Source organism: Xenopus laevis, chromosome 3S (assembly GCF_017654675.1).
Source record: "Xenopus laevis strain J_2021 chromosome 3S, Xenopus_laevis_v10.1, whole genome shotgun sequence".
NCBI classification, from domain to species: Eukaryota; Metazoa; Chordata; class Amphibia; order Anura; family Pipidae; genus Xenopus; species Xenopus laevis.
Genome location: NC_054376.1, coordinates 84,027,447 through 84,045,667, shown reverse-complemented (window position 1 = coordinate 84,045,667; position 18,221 = coordinate 84,027,447). Strand labels below are relative to the sequence as shown.

At 40.3% G+C, this 18,221-nt stretch overlaps 1 protein-coding gene across 1 annotated transcript in view; it reads left to right on the top strand.

Annotated features, from left to right (window-relative positions):
* Nucleotides 1-647: 647 nt before the first annotated feature.
* nell2.S (neural EGFL like 2 S homeolog) overlaps nucleotides 648-18,221 on the top strand; it is a 132,198-nt gene continuing 114,624 nt past the window's right edge. The window contains exons 1-2 of the mRNA XM_018255905.2: nucleotides 648-1,318; nucleotides 1,965-2,093. Coding sequence (XP_018111394.1) covers nucleotides 1,270-1,318; nucleotides 1,965-2,093 — 178 coding nt within the window. The 5' untranslated portion in view covers nucleotides 648-1,269. The remainder of the gene's footprint in view (nucleotides 1,319-1,964; nucleotides 2,094-18,221) is intronic.

The window sequence follows — 18,221 nt, the reverse complement described above, 5'->3', positions numbered from 1 at the left end:
GATTTATAAGACTAGACATGGGTGACCAATCTAATGAGAAGCTGTTTGATCCTTTTCAGCGCTGACATGTCTAGATCCCATTGGACTGCCCATATTTTTTACCCAAAAGTTGAAACAATACAAGAGGAGGGTTTTTTCCCTCCAAACTAACATACTAATTTTCCAGAAGCTTTTACTAATGTACTGATCCATGTCATTTTCCATTCTTAGTGGAATTGTATTCTCCTAAGACAAAATCGTATTCATTATAATAGAAAATGAATGAAATTCAGCTGGGTTTGTTAATGACAGGAAATTAAAATGGGCAGAGTGAATTAACAATAGAAATGCAGATTTAAAAATAAAATTATATATTCAATCACTGCAGAAAAGTACCAAATCGATTTGTAGTCGATTGCGACTACAGTGGGAAGAAATGAAAAGGGTCCTGTAGGTAAATGGCAGAAAGAACTGAGAGCAATGATGTCAGCCTTACTAAGGAGGATCTACCCGTATATTTCATGAGGCTAAAATTCTTCTCCATTAAGATGATCTGGAAATACATTGTATGTGGGACTGGGAAGTGAACTGAAGCACAAATCTAAATCATATTTATAGTGCTCCACTAATCTTAATGTTCCTGTCTCCAGCTTTAAGTCAGTACTAAAAGAGAGGATGCTGCATTCAGCTATTTCTTAAATGAGTTTAGAAAGGACAGGGCACAGAGGCTCCCGGGAACACCTAGTAATGTAAAGGGATGCCCATCTGCACCAGTAAAAGCAGTCATTCAGCCCCCACCCCCTGCCAATCACTAGAGGACACAACCTGTACAGCTGAGCAGTCGGATGGTGTCTGCACAAAGCTCTCATCAGCAGCCACTGGAAGGACCAATTGTTCACACCCAAAGAGGAAAGGGACACAGGAGCCTGTCCCTTTCCCCCTCCTCTCCCCAATCCCTGAAGGAGCAATTAGTGCAGCTCTAGCAGCAGCTTCTGTGGAGAGGAACAGCCATTGTCTCTTAACAGGTTCGGAGTGAGGATTTCCCTGCTTTCCAGATCCCCCTTTGCAGGCTCTGGGGTGGGTAGGAGGGTGCCAGTGGGCACTTATTGGGCAGCCCTGCCTTCCTGCTGCTGCTGCTGGAGCTCATGATGCGAGCGCAGGGGAATCCAAGTTACTGGCTCATCCGCTGGCTGCCTGTGCTCTTCTAGGAGAGACTCCCGGACAGCGGCAGCAGCACTAGACTCGCAGCAGCAGGAGTGGAGATTATGGAATAAGTGCATCCGCGGCAGAATGGAGTTTATATTGGGCTCATTCTGCCTTCTTTTCTGCCTCAGACCAGGTAAGAGACATAGCAAGATAAATCGGTCCCCTCCCTTTGCTGAGATTATATCTGAGCTTATATTGGGTATGAAACTGATATGATGATATGGGATGGGGAATGGGATTTGGAGATGGAACATATAAGTTTCTTGGATATTGATGATGAAGTAGGTCAGACTGGTGCCAAGTGGATCCTGCTATTACAGACAAGTGCAGTTATATCAGGTACCTTGACCTTTGAGAGATCTAGATAGATACAGTAGATAGATACAGTAGATAGATACAGTAGCTAGATAGGTACAGTAGATGATGATGATAGATAGATAGACGATGGATAGATAAATAGATAGGTAGATACTGTAGATAGATGATATATATATATATATAGATGGTAGATAGACAGATCGACAGATAGATGATAGATATATAGATAGACAATGGATAGATAAATATATAGATAAATGATATATATAGATGATAGATAGATAGATAGATAGATAGATAGAGATAGATAGATAGATAGATGATAGATAGATAGACATAGATAGATAGATAGATGATGGATAGATAGATAGATACAGTAGATAGATGATAGATCGATAGATATAGGTAGATGGAATCTAATGCCATTCCCAGTAACTTGAGGTGCTCTCTTCCCTGTGCAGGTGCAGGCTTTGGTGTGGACCCTTCCCTGCAGATAGACATCTTCAAGGATCTCCAACTGGGAGAGGCCACCCCTGGAGTGCAGCAGGTTCAAGGATTCCACAACCGGAGTAAAGCCTTCCTTTTCCAAGGTATTCCTTAGGGAGCAATTACACCCTCTGGCTGTTACTGACCCCCAGCTTCCATCCAACTGCGGCATTTGTTATTCTGAGGGTGCAGGGGGTTTTGCTTGTTCAACAACAGCTGGAGGGACTCAGACTGCTGGATATGCCTGCTATGGTTGGCCTTTGTCTGGATATATATATATATATATATATATATATATATATATATATATATATATATATATATATATATATATATATACTGACCATTGTTGGGCATCATCTTGCTCTCTGACTGTTTGATTCATTCATCTCCCTCTATCATCATTTGTTAAAATAAAAGTTTTTTTTCTAATTGGGGCCAATATCCAATGAAATGTTAGCATTGTTGGAACAATTGAGAGGTGGCTTGCACATAAACTAGGATTCCTTTTAGAATTTGGCAGAATCCCAACATTTTCTGCAACATTCAGCAAAACCAAATTTACTTTTTACTCCCCTGGCCAAAGCAAGACTTCAGATTTGCTCATATAATGTTAAGTAGCACAGGTTTATGTTTTGTTTTTTTTTGCTTGGGGCACATCTAAAAATAATAGATCCATCATGAAGAAGTATGGCAACCAGCATAGAAGACAGAGATGCAGTGGTCATTGAGTGGTACAGATTAGTATTGTTGAGCACTGTGCAGTGGGGATACTGGTTAGGCTTCCTCATATTAAGAACATTTGAACAAATGAAGTGGTTGTGGTCACAAATACTTCTAATTTTACAATTAGGGGATTGGTCACTTGGTGAGCAGAGATCCCCCTTAGCTGTGAGCTTTCCCCACTTAGTGGCAGTGTTCTTTTGCTACAGCTTTGCTTTCCCACTGATTGATTGCCCCATAATTAATGTACACCAGAACTAAGGCTGGCAGATGGTTGATTTGAGTCTAGGGATGCAATGAATAATAACACACGCTACCCCTGATTAGCCAGGGAGATTAATGCTGCTGGGAACCTGTGACTTATGGCAAAAAAATAAAATAAAGTTTTGGCCTGTGTGTATAGAAAGAGAAAATATAAAATGGATTCTGAAACTAAAGAGCTCTCACCGTCCTAAAAGGATAGTTTACGTTTAATCTAATTCTAATATGTCTAGACAGTAGTATTCTAACACAAAATTCAGTTCATTTTTTGTATTTTTCTTTTGTTTTGCAATATAAGTCTGCTATGTGGTTGCCAGGGTCAAAATACCATAAGTATATTAAAATGGAAGTCTCAAAATCAATCTGTTTAAGCTTTCTAGTGTCAGTTATTGGTAGCAACCACATTTATAATATTGGTACGGGACCTGTTATCCTGAATGTGGGGAACTGAGGTTTTCCGGATAATGGATCTTTCTGTAATTTGGATCTAAATACCTCAAGTCTACTAGAAAATTATGCAAACATTATATATACCCAATAGGCTGATTTTGCTCCAAATAAGGATTAAATATATCTTAATCTGGATCAAGTAGAAGCAGGGCTGCTGCTGCCATGAGGTATGGTGAGAACCTTGCCTCAGGCAGCAGCAAGCGGGCAGTTACAATGGGCAGCAATATTCCGCCTCTTGTAACTTAACTCGGAAATTCGGCTCCGCTAGTGCAGAGAGGACAATTAGGCTCAATGGACTAGCGATGCTGCCCCCCTTTGACCCGCTCCGACGCTGATTTTTAAGCACGGAGCGGTCAAGGGGGGGGCAACATCTGGGTTTCTGCCTCAGGTGGCAGCAGCCCCAAAAGTGTTTTATTATTACAGAGAAAAAGGAAATAATTTTTATAAATTTGGATTATTTGGATAAAATTGATTCTATGGGAGATGCCCCTCCTATGGATAATGGGTTTCCACCAGATAAGGATCCCATACCTGTACTTGCATGCTTGAAGGAAGCAGAAAAAAAACCTTCAATAATAAATTAAGACCTGCTTTAAAAATTGAAAAGTACTTTAGATTAGGTTCCTATATAGCATACTAGAACTTAATTTAAAGCACATTTTAGAAATTATAGTATGATTAGGTGAAATAATGCTTAATGTCCGTGTTGGGTAGTAACAATAAATGCAACAAGCATTTGGCAGGCCAAGAAATATTTTATATGCAGGTGAGTGTATGTTACATCCCTGAATGTGTGGCTTCCAGATTATCTTTACGTATATATCGTGGAGAAACAATAATTGTGCAGATTAGGTTTATATGCTGCTTCCAACATTTCCTCCATATGGCTGATAACCTTTATCTGCTGCCCCCACGTTAGCTTCAGCAGTTTTTTTCTTTCCAGTATTTCTTTGTACAGATGAAACCCCCAAGCAGTGCTTTCAGCATATACATGCACAATGAATGTTGGCTGAAAGACTATGGTGGTGGAGCTTATTATTGTGGAAGCTTAATAGGCCACCAGTCTACATTTTACTTATTGACAGGTGTTACCTGATCATGTGAAAAATCAAATGCACATAATAAAGAGCACAATTACCAGGGTAGCTCTGGCTGAAATTAATTTTCCTTGCTAAATGCACTTTATTAATGGCTGCCAGATTTTATAGGTGATTGAGTTAACCTACTCTGTTTGTGCTTTTAGGTCAAAATTTGCAGGAAATTGGTGTTTGATAGTTTGAATAGTGGAAATCGCAAAAAACTGTGTTTTTCTTCTAGTTCCTCCATCTGTGCTTGTGATGCAACAAGTAATGGATAATGTTTTCAACTGTCCAACAGCAAACTGAAATGACAGGATATATCAGGAAGGGAAACAGGACATCTTGTATTGCAGATTCAGTTCATTAGGAGCTTGGGATGCAGCCAGTAGGCAATACTTGACTATGGCTCTTTTTTTTCTGACGCATGTCTGCAGTACAAAAATGTGCAGTTGAAAATCAAAACCAAAAACTGGGATGCTTTAGAGACCAGGGCTCCAGGAGAAGTTTCATATGAAGGAGAAAATACCAGGTTAAGATATATATATTTTCTTCAAGTGTATAAATGATTGCAGAGTGTTGAATTGTGCTGAGGATAGAGTAAGTGTAGTCATATATAGGTGGGCATTTAATCAGATTGTATTTGATTTGGCCATGTGTATTTGAGAACTAAGAACTCCCCACATGTAGCAACTGGTTTCTGTTTCCAGTATTGTTAAAAACTGAGAATACTTATTTTTTCATATTAAGTTTGTAACTGCAAAAACTACAAGTAAGCCGTTTTTTCTGCAACAAATGTCCTGTAGAGAGCAATGAATGGCATATGCCCCTTATTTTTCTCCCTACCCTTTGTATTCTACACAGTTTATTTAATATCTACTATATGACGTGCCTTGATCCCCATGGCTTTATAGCTTATTTATATTTTTTTTACCAAGGCAGGGCAACAGTATATTATATTTTAATTATTTTAAAACACTTTCATTTTTAGTTTTAGTGTTTCTTCAAGTGTGAGCACTCATATCCAGTACAATGAAATATGTCTTTGATTGCTGGTTGACCCAATAAATTCAGGGTTGGCTGTTAATTTTGACAAAAACAAGAAAATATCCAAATACAGGTAAGGGACCTGTTATCCAGAATGCTCGGGACCTGGGGTTTTCTGGATAACGGTTCTTTCTGTCATTTGGGTCTGCATACCTGAAGTCTACTATAAGATCATGTAAATATTAAATAAACCAGACAGACTGGTTCTGCTTCCAATAAGGATTAATTATATCTTAGTTTGGATCAAGTACAAGCTACTGTTTTATTATTACAGAGAAAAAGGTAATCAGTTTTAAAAATTTTAATTATTTGGATAAAAAGGAGTCTATGGGAGACACCCTTTCTGTAATTCAGAGCATTCTGGATAAAGAGTTTATGGATAATGGATCCCATACCTGTAGTTACATGTGTGGCCATTTGTAGGTTACAAGATCTGTGAAATTGGACCAAAATGAAATGCAATAAAATGGAAGTCGTTGCTAATGGCAGATTTTTGAGTCATTTGATATACTTTATCTACATCAAGAGTGAGTTAGCTAATTACTCGCCCCGTCTCCGAAAATTGCACAGTTGCCATTGTTACTTGATGTTATTGATGGCCTGTTCTCTGTATTTCTATGGCAGAAACAATTAGCATCTAAGAAACATACATACAATAGCAGTCATACATATAATCTGAATGCTGGGATGTAAAATTGGTGCAACTGTGTGCAAGAAGGGGCACTACTGGTTTACTTTGAAATCCAGTATTTAGAATCTGAGTGTTTGCATTATTCTTTGCACACTGGCACTAAAGTGTACCCAGTACATATGTAAGCAGATTTAAGGGCAGATTTAAGGGTCGAAGTGAAAATTCAAATTTTTGAATTCGAATTTTCAAATTTTAGTAAGTGGAATTAGGAATTAGGGAATAGTTAAAATTAGATTCGCGTTTTTACTGGCCCTTTAAGAGTTCAAATTTGACCAGTCACCACCCTAAACCTGCTGAATTGCTGTTTTAGCCTATGGGTAGTGATGGGCGAATTTGCGCAGTTTCGCTTCGCCGAAAAATTCGAGAATTTCAAGCGAAATTCGCGAAACGGCGAAAAATTCGCGAAACGGCGCCGGCGTCTCGTTTTTGACGCCGGCACCTGTTTTTGCGACGCCGGCGCCCGTTTTTGGCGCCGGCGTCCGTTTTTCGAAAAAAAGTTTTTTGACGCCGCCGAATTTTTACCGCGAATTTTCGCGGGCGTTTTGCGAATATATTCGCTCGGCGCGAATCGCGCGAATTCGCCGCGAATTCGCGCCTGGCGAATAAATTCGCCCATCACTACCTATGGGGTGTTCTGTAATCATATGTCAGTAGTTTTTTTTACAGGTCATGAAACGCCTGGTTTTTAATATCCTCATTTTTACCAATAGCTGGTACAGTATTTTTTAATACATAGATTTCAGTGTGAGTTATGTGACACAAGTGATATCGGTAAGCACCAACTGTAACTGATGACATTTATCCATTACCATTTATAATTGTATATTTTATGGGTTAATTATGACTCATGGTATAATATGACAAAAATAAAGTCTAGGAAGGTCATAGACATGACAGGACTTTTTGCCACACATACCCCCAGTGGTTATGTCACCCAACTCAATTTATATAAATACAGACTCCTAGGAAATCCAGCTGGGTTGCCTTTAGGGGTCATTTACATTTGCCCAGGCAAAAGTACAAGAGAGTTAAGGGACTCGCAAGATAATTCTGCACTTCTAAAAATCTGGCATAAAATGTACATCCCATCACCAGGGGTCACAGGCCAGCCTTGTCCTTACCACCAGCCATAGGACAAGCAATAAAAACAAGGCCACTTTGCACCTGTTTTCTCTGCCACTCCCTAACTTGCCTGCCTGAATGACATGCAAGTTAAGGGATGGATAGGGGGCAGCTGGGCAGAAGGCTTCATGCTTCCCCCTGCCTCTTTGTTCTCTGAAAGAAAGTCCGGAGACCTGCAACAATTCAGCAACTAAGGTAGGCAGTGCACAAAGTGCAAAAACATGGTTGATTGCTTTCCTTGATATAAAGGACCGCTTTTATGTGGAATAACATAACTCATAAGAATTTCCAAAAAGATAATTTTGCTGGTGTCTCAGGGCATAAAAACTGCTTAAAGTGTCAGAATGTTTGAGCTTTGGTAATTATTCAGATCAAATTAGTTACAGTACAAATAATTATCATAGTTATCACTCCCAGCATGCCCAGCTTGTTGGGATTTGTAGTTGTAGTGCTACAGCAGCAGCAGCTGGAGACTTGTATGCTTGGCATTACCAGCAAATGTGAGGGATTTTCTTGTTATTCAGCAGTTTCTTGCTATCTGTTTATCCTGAGCTTGTCTTTTCCTCAAAGAATGGATGCTGGAAGCAGCTTACATTAAAGAAGAAAATATTTCACTTGAAAGCTTCTGTCTCTTGTTAGCTGCTCACAAGCTGGAAATGTGTTGATGGGCTTAATAAAAGTCTCATCTGTTCCCACAACAGGGTAGACAAGGACAATTATGAAAATGTTATGTGTTCATTATTCTTTTAGCTCTTCTATTGTTTCATTGCCTTGTAAAATAACAATAAAGACAAGTTAAGCCCATTTGAAAAAAGAAACAAAACAAAAAAACCTGCCATGGCAGAGACACGTTTCTAAGTAAAAAGTTGCGTAAACATAAACAATAAAACATTTATTAGATTTTCGATAGCAGTAAAAGTGGGGGATTCTGTTTTAACATTGTTAATCACTCAATTTCTTCCTTTAATATGATTCTGCTATAACTGTCTTTTTCTTTTTCCTTTGCATTGGTCTAATAAAGAATATATAGTTATATTTTTGTTGCTGGGCTTTGCCACCAAAACCTATGACCCACCATTCAGTGCATTGTGTGCAATTTGTCACATACTGTCATATAACACTGATCCATAGACCAAGCATAGCACTAGAAGCAGGCATAGTGCTTGTCACTGCTTTATAGCTGCCAAAATTAGGCATCAGCCAAAGGTTTCTCAGTCGTGAGTGTCTGGCTGTATTCTTTCCAGTGTTAGACTGGACCACCAGAGGACCTGACACTCTGGGCCAGCTCTAATAGTAGTTAAATAGTCAAATTATATAAGATTTTTATATGCCCAGAGTAGATAAATGCACCATGCATGGATTTGTGACATTTTTTCAAGTTTCTCCACCTGCATATGTTTTTACGAAACGGTGTCAAAAATTCGCAGACAAAAAATCCACCGCAACAAAAAAAATTGTCGCATATAAAAATTGTCAAGCGTCAAAATTATTTTGACGCCCATTGACTTCAATGCGTTTCGGACAGATTCGCCTATCACTGGCCCAGAGTGGAAATAAGTGTCAGATGATGGGAAGTATTCTAGACTGGGTCCACCAGGAATCCTCCTACTGTTCCATTTAAAGGAACAGTAACACCAAAAAATTAAAAAGTTTTATATTCATAACATACTATTGTCCTACGCTGGTAAAGAAAATTATGTTTTCAACAGAATCAGAAACACTACTATAGCCTATATCAGTGCTTTCTAAAGGCATTTTACACAACTGGTGGCTTTGGTGCAGTGCTAGAGATGTGTTGAAGGTTATGTAAGACTCTGTAAGAGTTATGTTGAGTAGTAAGTCACTGACAGAGATTAAAGGACATGTATATCCTACATTCTCCTACCTTGAATATAAGTTGAATTTCCCCCACCTTCTCTGCATCATTTGTATGGCAAATATCCCTTTGTGCGGCAGCACCATCATGTTTTCCTAAAACAAATAGCAGTTTTCACCCTTCGGCCATTTTCCCTCTGACACATCATTAGTGACATTTACATCTGAAAACATAACATGTGCTCTGTAAAGTTCTTGAATCAAGGCTTAAGGTGGCCATAGACACACAGATAATGTCGTACAAAACTAATTTTCGTCCGATATTCGGTGCGTGTATGGTGGAAAAAGAGCCGACCGATATCGGCAGAAGACTTGGATATCGGTCGGCTCGTCGATCGGGCTGGATGGAAAATTTTGATCTGGTGCCTTTGAAGGGACCCAAATATCGGCCATTGTTAGTGCTGAATCGTTAGATACAGGTAGAATTCTATTGTTTCTTCCCGTATATCTACCTGTATATCTGATGATTCAGCTCTACACGTGTGTATTGAAACGAGCGATCTTTCTTGGAAAGATCTTTTCCAAGAACGATCGTAATTGTTACGTCTATGGCCACCTTTATACAGGCAGGACTTACTTTGATAAAATGTTCTGCTTGGACTGAGCAATAGACTCAACTTCTTAGACTAAACTAAACTAAAGTGTAACGCCTTCTTGGCCTAATCTGCCAATTAGAAGTTAAGGGTGACCAGCTAGGTAGTGAGCATGGGTTACAATGCGAATCTTCACCCAGGGCAGAGCCTTCGCCAAATGGAAGCTTCCCCTTTAAACTGTAGTTGAACTACAACTCACAGGCATTTAAGTGCAAATAGAATAATGGACGCCAGGAGGTTCTTTAAAAAGGTAAAACAGGAGCACAGATTTATTATGCCAGAGGCAAATGACCACAGGTTTACTTACAAAGTACTGAGGACACAGCAGGTGGAATCACTTTGGACAGTACAGGGTTCACAGTCAAACAGGTGCGACTCCCAAAAGATATTGCAGATAGGTGTACATCAATTCCCAGTTCAACCGACGTTGCCAGTGAGGGGATCGGGATCTATCAGGTAGGGTACAGGTAGTCCTTTGCTCACCTAGATGCCTATCAACTGAGTTCCCTGCTCTAAAGGCAAACAGGCCTTGTGGGAAGCTACTCCCTACTACAATCCTCATTGGAGCGACAGCTGCTCTTTCTGCTACACCTCTCTGTCTTCCTCTCCTAGAGAGAACTATAACAGTATCTTACTATCTTAGCTGGTCCTCGTTCACGGGGTTACCTGGTCCCCGACTTAGCACCAGAGGTGTCAGGTCCCTCTGGGGTAAATGCTTACTGGGGCCTATGGTGATCCCAGGCTCAGTGGAGATTCACCTAGCAGCAGCACCAGGAGCCAAAGAGGAAGAGGACACTCCCTGCACAGCACTATATAGCAGTGTGGCAGGGGAGTGTCATTACACTCTTTGTCCAATAGGTGTGGGTGTTACACTTTACCAGTTACAAGGGCTTGGCCCAATAACAAGGGAAAAGAGAACTACATACAAAAGGTATGGGATTAACTCTATAGGGATAGGATATCCTATAGGTCCCTACATACACCCGGGGGAAAAATCCATTTCGTCCTGACAATGGTGAAATGATATAGACACAATAGTAACAAAGTGAATATATAAGTGCAAACCAACAATACCATTGAACATCACTCTTCTGGTATCCTCTCCTGAGGAATACCTGGTAACAATGGGTACTGTGGAGAAAAGAACAGTAAAGAGCAAAAGTGCAATACTGCATTGGATAAGTTTCAGTGCAAATAACATCAGTTGCATAACTTTATTACATTCATGAGGTCCTTAAAGAAACACTCAGGCACTTAACTTACGATACTTGAACCATCCATAGTGTATCAGGAGGTCCAGGCACAGGCTTGGCTGAAAAGAAAAATTAGCATTGATTTCTTTTCACACATGAACACTCATTTTCATTGCAGTTGAGTTACATGACCCCACCATAACCAAAAGCTTTATTCCATATCACACCCCCCCCTACCCAAGTGTACAAAGTCACTGAGAGCCACTTGGGGAGTAGTAAGGCAAAGAATAAAGGTGCTACTCAGCGAGTAGTCAGAGGTAGAAGAGTTTTTGGTGGGGGCTCAGCAGTCTTTGTCTCATGAACCCAACTATTTACAAGTTCCAGACAATGTTCAAACGTCCAGAAATGGAACAATGAGTGAACAAAACAGTGAAGAAGGCCCAAAACTTGGGGCATCAATCTTGAAGAACATCAGGAAATGAAGAAGGCCCAAAACTTGGGGCAATCAAACGACGTCCTCAAGTGTAAACAAATCTTCTCTAAGAGGAATACTCACTCTTAGAGGTATACTGAGAATTTTACACACACAGGTCCAGCCGGAACCACTGTGGACAGCTCAAACATTCACCCCATACTTCTCCAGGGTGTGTTCGTATGACAAATAGTAGGAAGGGTGAGGCTTTTCTACCTTCCCTCCATTAGGCAGAGTGGTTGACAAGCTGAAGAAGCGGTCCTCTTGAAACTTCCCACAACTTTTAACATGGTGCTTTAAGATGGTACGCCCATACCACCATTCGCTGAGGGTGTCACAGAGGAAGACCATGTCACGCTGCCGCTTCTGTGGATCGCTTTGAAACAATCCCTTGGGTCCCACATCTGTTTTCTTTAAAAGTTCTCCATAAAGCCATTCTTCCAAATTCTTCTCTACTTCGTCATAAACCCACTCAGGTGCATAGGGCATTGGATAACCCCAACGGTCACGAACACGGGCATTGATGATGCGTTGCACCCTAGACACTGTGCGTGCCTTCTTAGGGTCGGCCCTTCCCTGAGAGACCCAGAAACCTTGTGCCTCTGGAGAAAGCAAGGGTTTTGACAAGCAGGCAACAGGCTGCTGAGATTTTGGAAGCTCTGATGGAACCACTGTGGATGAAGCCTCATCCTTTGGTGCAGTGGTTGGCTTAGGAGTAGCAGGCCTAGGCGTGGCAGGCTTGGGTGTGATAGGCCTAGGTACAACATCAGGGTTCCTGCGCATAGTACTCCCCCTCCCTCTGGGTGGAACACGTGGATCCTCACTCTTTGTGGCTGCATCCCCACTAGCGCCTACTCCAAGTGAAATAGACAAAGCTTTTATAGGAACGGGCAGGCTTTGGAGGTTGGGTGGACACACTGAGGAGAGGTGAAGAGGATATGCGGGAACAGATGCAGGAGCAGAGTCTCCTGACACTGAAGACAGTCCATCTGTGTCTGTAGCGATGGATTTTGTCTTTATGCCCTTTTTAGGATCAGCATAAAGTACATAGGGACCTAACCAGCACTCGTGAAAGCAATAGGGACACGAAGAGTGGAAATTACAGGTCTCTGTGGATAGTTCACGGGTACAGTGCCCGCAATAGGGAACAACTATCCGGTTATAGTGGACATTTAGTTTTTCTCCATATGTCCAAATATATCTAAGGCCAAAGTCTACATCTTCTATGTCCTCATCCGAGAACAGCGGAGCCCCAGTTAGGTTTTCTTCCGTATCCGCCCAACCTTCCCAAGAATGGTCAGCCATAATAATGGGGAAAAGGTTTTACCGTATGAAGAATGTAGGTAGTAAGTCCTCCACTATACCCGCAGCCTCAGGGTAATGAGTAGTGAAGTCCGGAAGGTCCGCACGTGGATGGGCCACAGCCGTGGTCCGTGATGGTGCAGCACCTTGAACAGGAGCGATGAAGAAATCCTCCGGTTTGCTGAAAAAGAAAACGGTAGCAAGCATATACCGCTTGGGGTGAAGAGTAGGAAGTGCAGTGAAACTTTCTAGGCAGCCGCCGGAAGTCCACAGGCACAAACAGGTGGAGCTGTGATGCACACGTCTTCTCCCTGTAAAGTCTCTTCACAAAATGGCGGCGGGACGTGACGTCAGGGACCGCCTTACTACCTAAGCGCGCCAACAGTTACTGCGCGGGAAAAAGATTGGCGCCAGTGAAATCTCGCGCTCGCGAGACTTGAGCTATGGCGCAGGCTCGTGTATCGGGAAATAGAACCTCCAAGCCCGAACCCACGGCCCTGAGATACTAGGGGAAAAATGCCTAGCAAATTTAGTAGAAAAGACGTGCAGGCAGCCTTTTGCCAATCAGGTCCGCCGCCTGTCACGAAAATTTAAAGCGACAGTGCACAAAAACACTAAATCAACAAAAATACAAAAATAGCCTGGATTTAGGGGCGTGGCCCCACGTTGGGCGCCAAAATGTAACGCTTTCTTGGCCTAATCTGCCAATTAGAAGTTAAGGGTGACCAGCTAGGTAGTGAGCATGGGTTACAATGCGAATCTTCACCCAGGGCAGAGCCTTCGCCAAATGGAAGCTTCCCCTTTAAACTGTAGTTGAACTACAACTCACAGGCATTTAAGTGCAAATAGAATAATGGACGCCAGGAGGTTCTTTAAAAAGGTAAAACAGGAGCACAGATTTATTATGCCAGAGGCAAATGACCACAGGTTTACTTACAAAGTACTGAGGACACAGCAGGTGGAATCACTTTGGACAGTACAGGGTTCACTGTCAAACAGGTGCGACTCCCAAAAGATATTGCAGATAGGTGTACATCAATTCCCAGTTCAACCGACGTTGCCAGTGAGGGGATCGGGATCTATCAGGTAGGGTACAGGTAGTCCTTTGCTCACCTAGATGCCTATCAACTGAGTTCCCTGCTCTAAAGGCAAACAGGCCTTGTGGGAAGCTACTCCCTACTACAATCCTCGTTGGAGCGACAGCTGCTCTTTCTGCTACACCTCTCTGTCTTCCTCTCCTAGAGAGAACTATAACAGTATCTTACTATCTTAGCTGGTCCTCGTTCACGGGGTTACCTGGTCCCCGACTTAGCACCAGAGGTGTCAGGTCCCTCTGGGGTAAATGCTTACTGGGGCCTATGGTGATCCCAGGCTCAGTGGAGATTCACCTAGCAGCAGCACCAGGAGCCAAAGAGGAAGAGGACACTCCCTGCACAGCACTATATAGCAGTGTGGCAGGGGAGTGTCATTACACTCTTTGTCCAATAGGTGTGGGTGTTACACTTTACCAGTTACAAGGGCTTGGCCCAATAACAAGGGAAAAGAGAACTACCTACAAAAGGTAGGGGATTAACTCTATAGGGATAGGATATCCTATAGGTCCCTACAAAAGGCAAGTCTGTCCTGTCACTAGGGGATTGGCTAGGGTGCAGGAAGCTTCAAATTTCATCCCCGGCCTAGCTCTAGCCAATCCTCTTGAGGCTGTAAAGCTCTTTTTTTCATTTCTCTCTTGATTCTGTATTATCAGCTAGGTTTGGGAAGGCTTAGTCTCCCCCCAGCCTTAATGTTTTTCTGTGCAGTGGGATTATGTTACAAAAAGCAGTTTATACAACCTAAAAAAATCATTGGAGGCCACACCCAGTCTGTAGGTATCAAGTTGGACATCATTGTTGGATGTCTTTTAACAAGTGCGGAAAAGCAAGACTATCTGTTTCAATACGTAAGGCACAGTGTTGATAAGAGATTCGTCTTATTGCTGATGGGGGCAGGATATCATTTTTCTCCTATTTGAGGCAAACTGGAGAACCTTTAGAAAAGATTCAAGCTAGATGCAATTACTTTAGCAAAAATGTGTTGTGTGTAAACCTTAACTAACTACTAAGACGTTTTATTACATACACTGCACACTATACTATAAACTACAAAACTTGCTATCGTACTGTCAAGTGAGGAGCAAAGGGACTGCAAAATGTTTGGAAAGGCAAAATTATTCCACTAGTGACCTATATTAAATTCCCCCATTTATGTTTGCTGACCTACTTTCCCTAACTAACCTGTTCTCTTTTCTTTACTGAAATGAAATGATGACTAAAATGGGAAAACTGGCAATGGATATAAGTTTCTTCTCTTTATATTTATTAAACTGACAATTACTGAAAGACTGTCTTCCATGTACTCCATTATAATCAGTAATCCAACATTTTTAAAACTATTTCCTTTTTCTCTTTAATAATAAAACAGTACTTTGTACTTGATCCAAACAAGATATAATAAATCCTTTTTGGAAGCAAACCCAGCTTATTGGGTTTATTTAATGCTTACAGTGAAGATCCAAATTATGGAAAACCCCCAGGTCCTGAAAATTCTTGATAACAGGTCCCATAACTATATAAGAAGAATAAGAGGTATCATGCTTTTCTTCATCTCTAGGTGAACTTCAATAATTTTAGTTTAATATTGGGTGTGCAAAAATGTAAACATTAGGAAATATATTTCTAGAATTTTTTTTTTTTTTTTTTTTTATTGTGCACTGGTATATGCTGCATGGACATTTTATGCATTGTCTCTGTAATTAAATGAATGCATATTTATAGGGTAAACAGTCATGCACATTTCATGTGAGCACATGTTCACGTAAACACAAGCAAAGATTTTTAATTTTTATAGCATTTTGCTAATTAGCTATATTCCTTAATGTCCCTGGAAGTCAAGAAATTTATGATGGAATGTTTCTTCTAGATCAAAATGTAATTACCTAACAAATCCTGTTTGTTTCATGGAACACAATCACCTTGAACCAATAGCTTACATTTGTGGGTCTTTTTTTATTTTATATTTTTAGAAAATATAGATCTCCCTGTAAAGTCTGTAGACAACTCACATTTTCCTTAGTGTCTGACCTTTAGGCTTATGGGCCAAATAGCTGGATATTGTCTGCATTATCCACTTACATTTAGCAAATAGTATTGATTGGTTTGTATAGCTGGTGGCTTAAATAAGCAGATTACAATGGAAGTGAGATAGAGCATCAGCCATCTGGCCCTGTTGAAAATGATCTCAAAATAATATTTGGAAGAGGATAGGCAGCCTGAGGTAGTTTTCAGCAACCCAGACCTCCCATGCTTCAAAGTCAGACCATCAGATTTGGCACATTTTCAGTACAAAATATTTTTTTCTACCCACGTCTGTACTGCACGTATGTCACGTCTAAATCATTGCAGAGGATGCCTGGTTAAGTGAGAGAACATGTGGTAGGCAGTCTTGCAGAGATTAGCAATAAGAGCCATTTGGGGTTCTTGAAAAATTTCATCAATACATTTTTCCTTGTCTTTTAAATACATTTTTACAAATTGTAGTTCGAAAAGGATATTGGAATCGTTATTGGTATATGCTACTGCAAAGAATAGTACATCCTTAGGCCAGTCACAATTGGGGGCACATTTACTAAGCTCGAGTGAATGATTAGAATAAAAAATACTTTGAATATCGAAATTCTTTTTGGCTATTTCGACCATCGAATTGGCTACTTCGAACTTCGACTGCGAATCGAATGATTCAAACTAAAAATCTTTCGACTATTCGACCATTCGATAGTCGAAGTACTGTCTCTTTAAAAAAAACTTTGACCACCTACTTCGCCACCTAAAACCTACCGAGCATCAATGTTAGCCTATGGGGAAGGTCCCCATAGGCTTTCTAGGCAATTTCGGATCGAAGGAAATTCGTTCGATCTATGGGTTAAAATCCTTCGAATCGTTCGATTCAAAGGATTTAATCGTTCGATTGAACGATTTTTCCTACGATCGTTCAAATGAACGAATTGCGGTAAATCTTTCGACTTCAATATTCAAAGTCGAAGGATTTAACTTCGATGGCCGAATATCGAGGGTTAATTAACCCTCGATATTCAACCAATAGTATATGCCGGAGTGGATCAGCCATTTTTCTGCTGGCTGCCATAGGATAATTAATTAAAGGAAAGCACACACATTTTTCCTAAAAATAAATAATTGGTCAGACAGTACCTTTATGTATGGGATTCACATTTGTAAGTGCACACAGATACTAGAAAAGAAGGTCAATGACACATACAATTGTTTATTCTATTTTTATCAGCTTCAACTGCATATATACCAGGTTTTTACCAAGATTTTCCCAACTATTCATTGAATGCATTAACTAAAAAATTATGAGAAAAAAATGTAACCTTCAGAAAGAATTCTATCACTATGACTATGGAAGTCATATTATGCATCTGGTCAGAATGAGAAATTCATTGTAGAATTTAAAATGGGTTGGAATTCCTTCTAGCAAGAAAGGTCATAGGCAGGCAATAAAACCAGGGTTCAGGAAGAAATGTTATTTCCTTCTATGAAATTGTATCTAGTTTGCAGGAGAATGTATGTCTGTACTCTGCACCAATAAGGAGTGGGTTTAGAAAAGTTAAAATGTAGGGCCTTTTGTCTTTTTCATCCCCCATTATTATGTAACTGTAACCAGGTCTATCTGTTAAAGATAGGCAATATGCCTTAGGCACAAAATAACATCCAAAGCTAAAAGAAAGAGCTAGTTTACATGGGTTATGACACAAATAGCAAAGTGGTATATGAAACGAGATTTTGAGATTTTTGTCAAAAGCTAATTCTGCACAAAAAGTTTGGCACTGAAATAAAATACATACAAGGATATTCATGGTTTGTATTTAAACCCCTTAATATTTTTCACCAAATTAATGTATTAGTATTTTTGTACAATAAAAACTACAATAACAGAAATATAGGCATATTTTAACACTTGGTTCTTTCATCTTTCATCTAGCTGTGCTATGTGTTTCCAGTAAACATGTGCATGGTAATTGGTAAATAAAGAGAAAGTAACATCTACGAAGCTGTTAATCAGGCTCTTGACAGTCATATTATATATAAGTCATATTATGCATCTGGTCAGCATGAGAAATTCATTGTAGAATTTAAAATGGGTTGGAATTCCTTCTAGCAAGAAAGGCAATAAAACCAGGGTTCAGGAAGAAATGTTATTTCCTCCTATGAAATCTTCATAGATGGGTTAAGTTCTGCTAGCTGTCTATTATTGGGTTCTGATACCAACAGAATATGTAAGGGATTGTTTGTGAAGTCTTCGGTTAAGGTTATGTGGACACATTTTTTCAATTTGTATAATATTCACAGGAAAGTTTCACATTTTATTAAA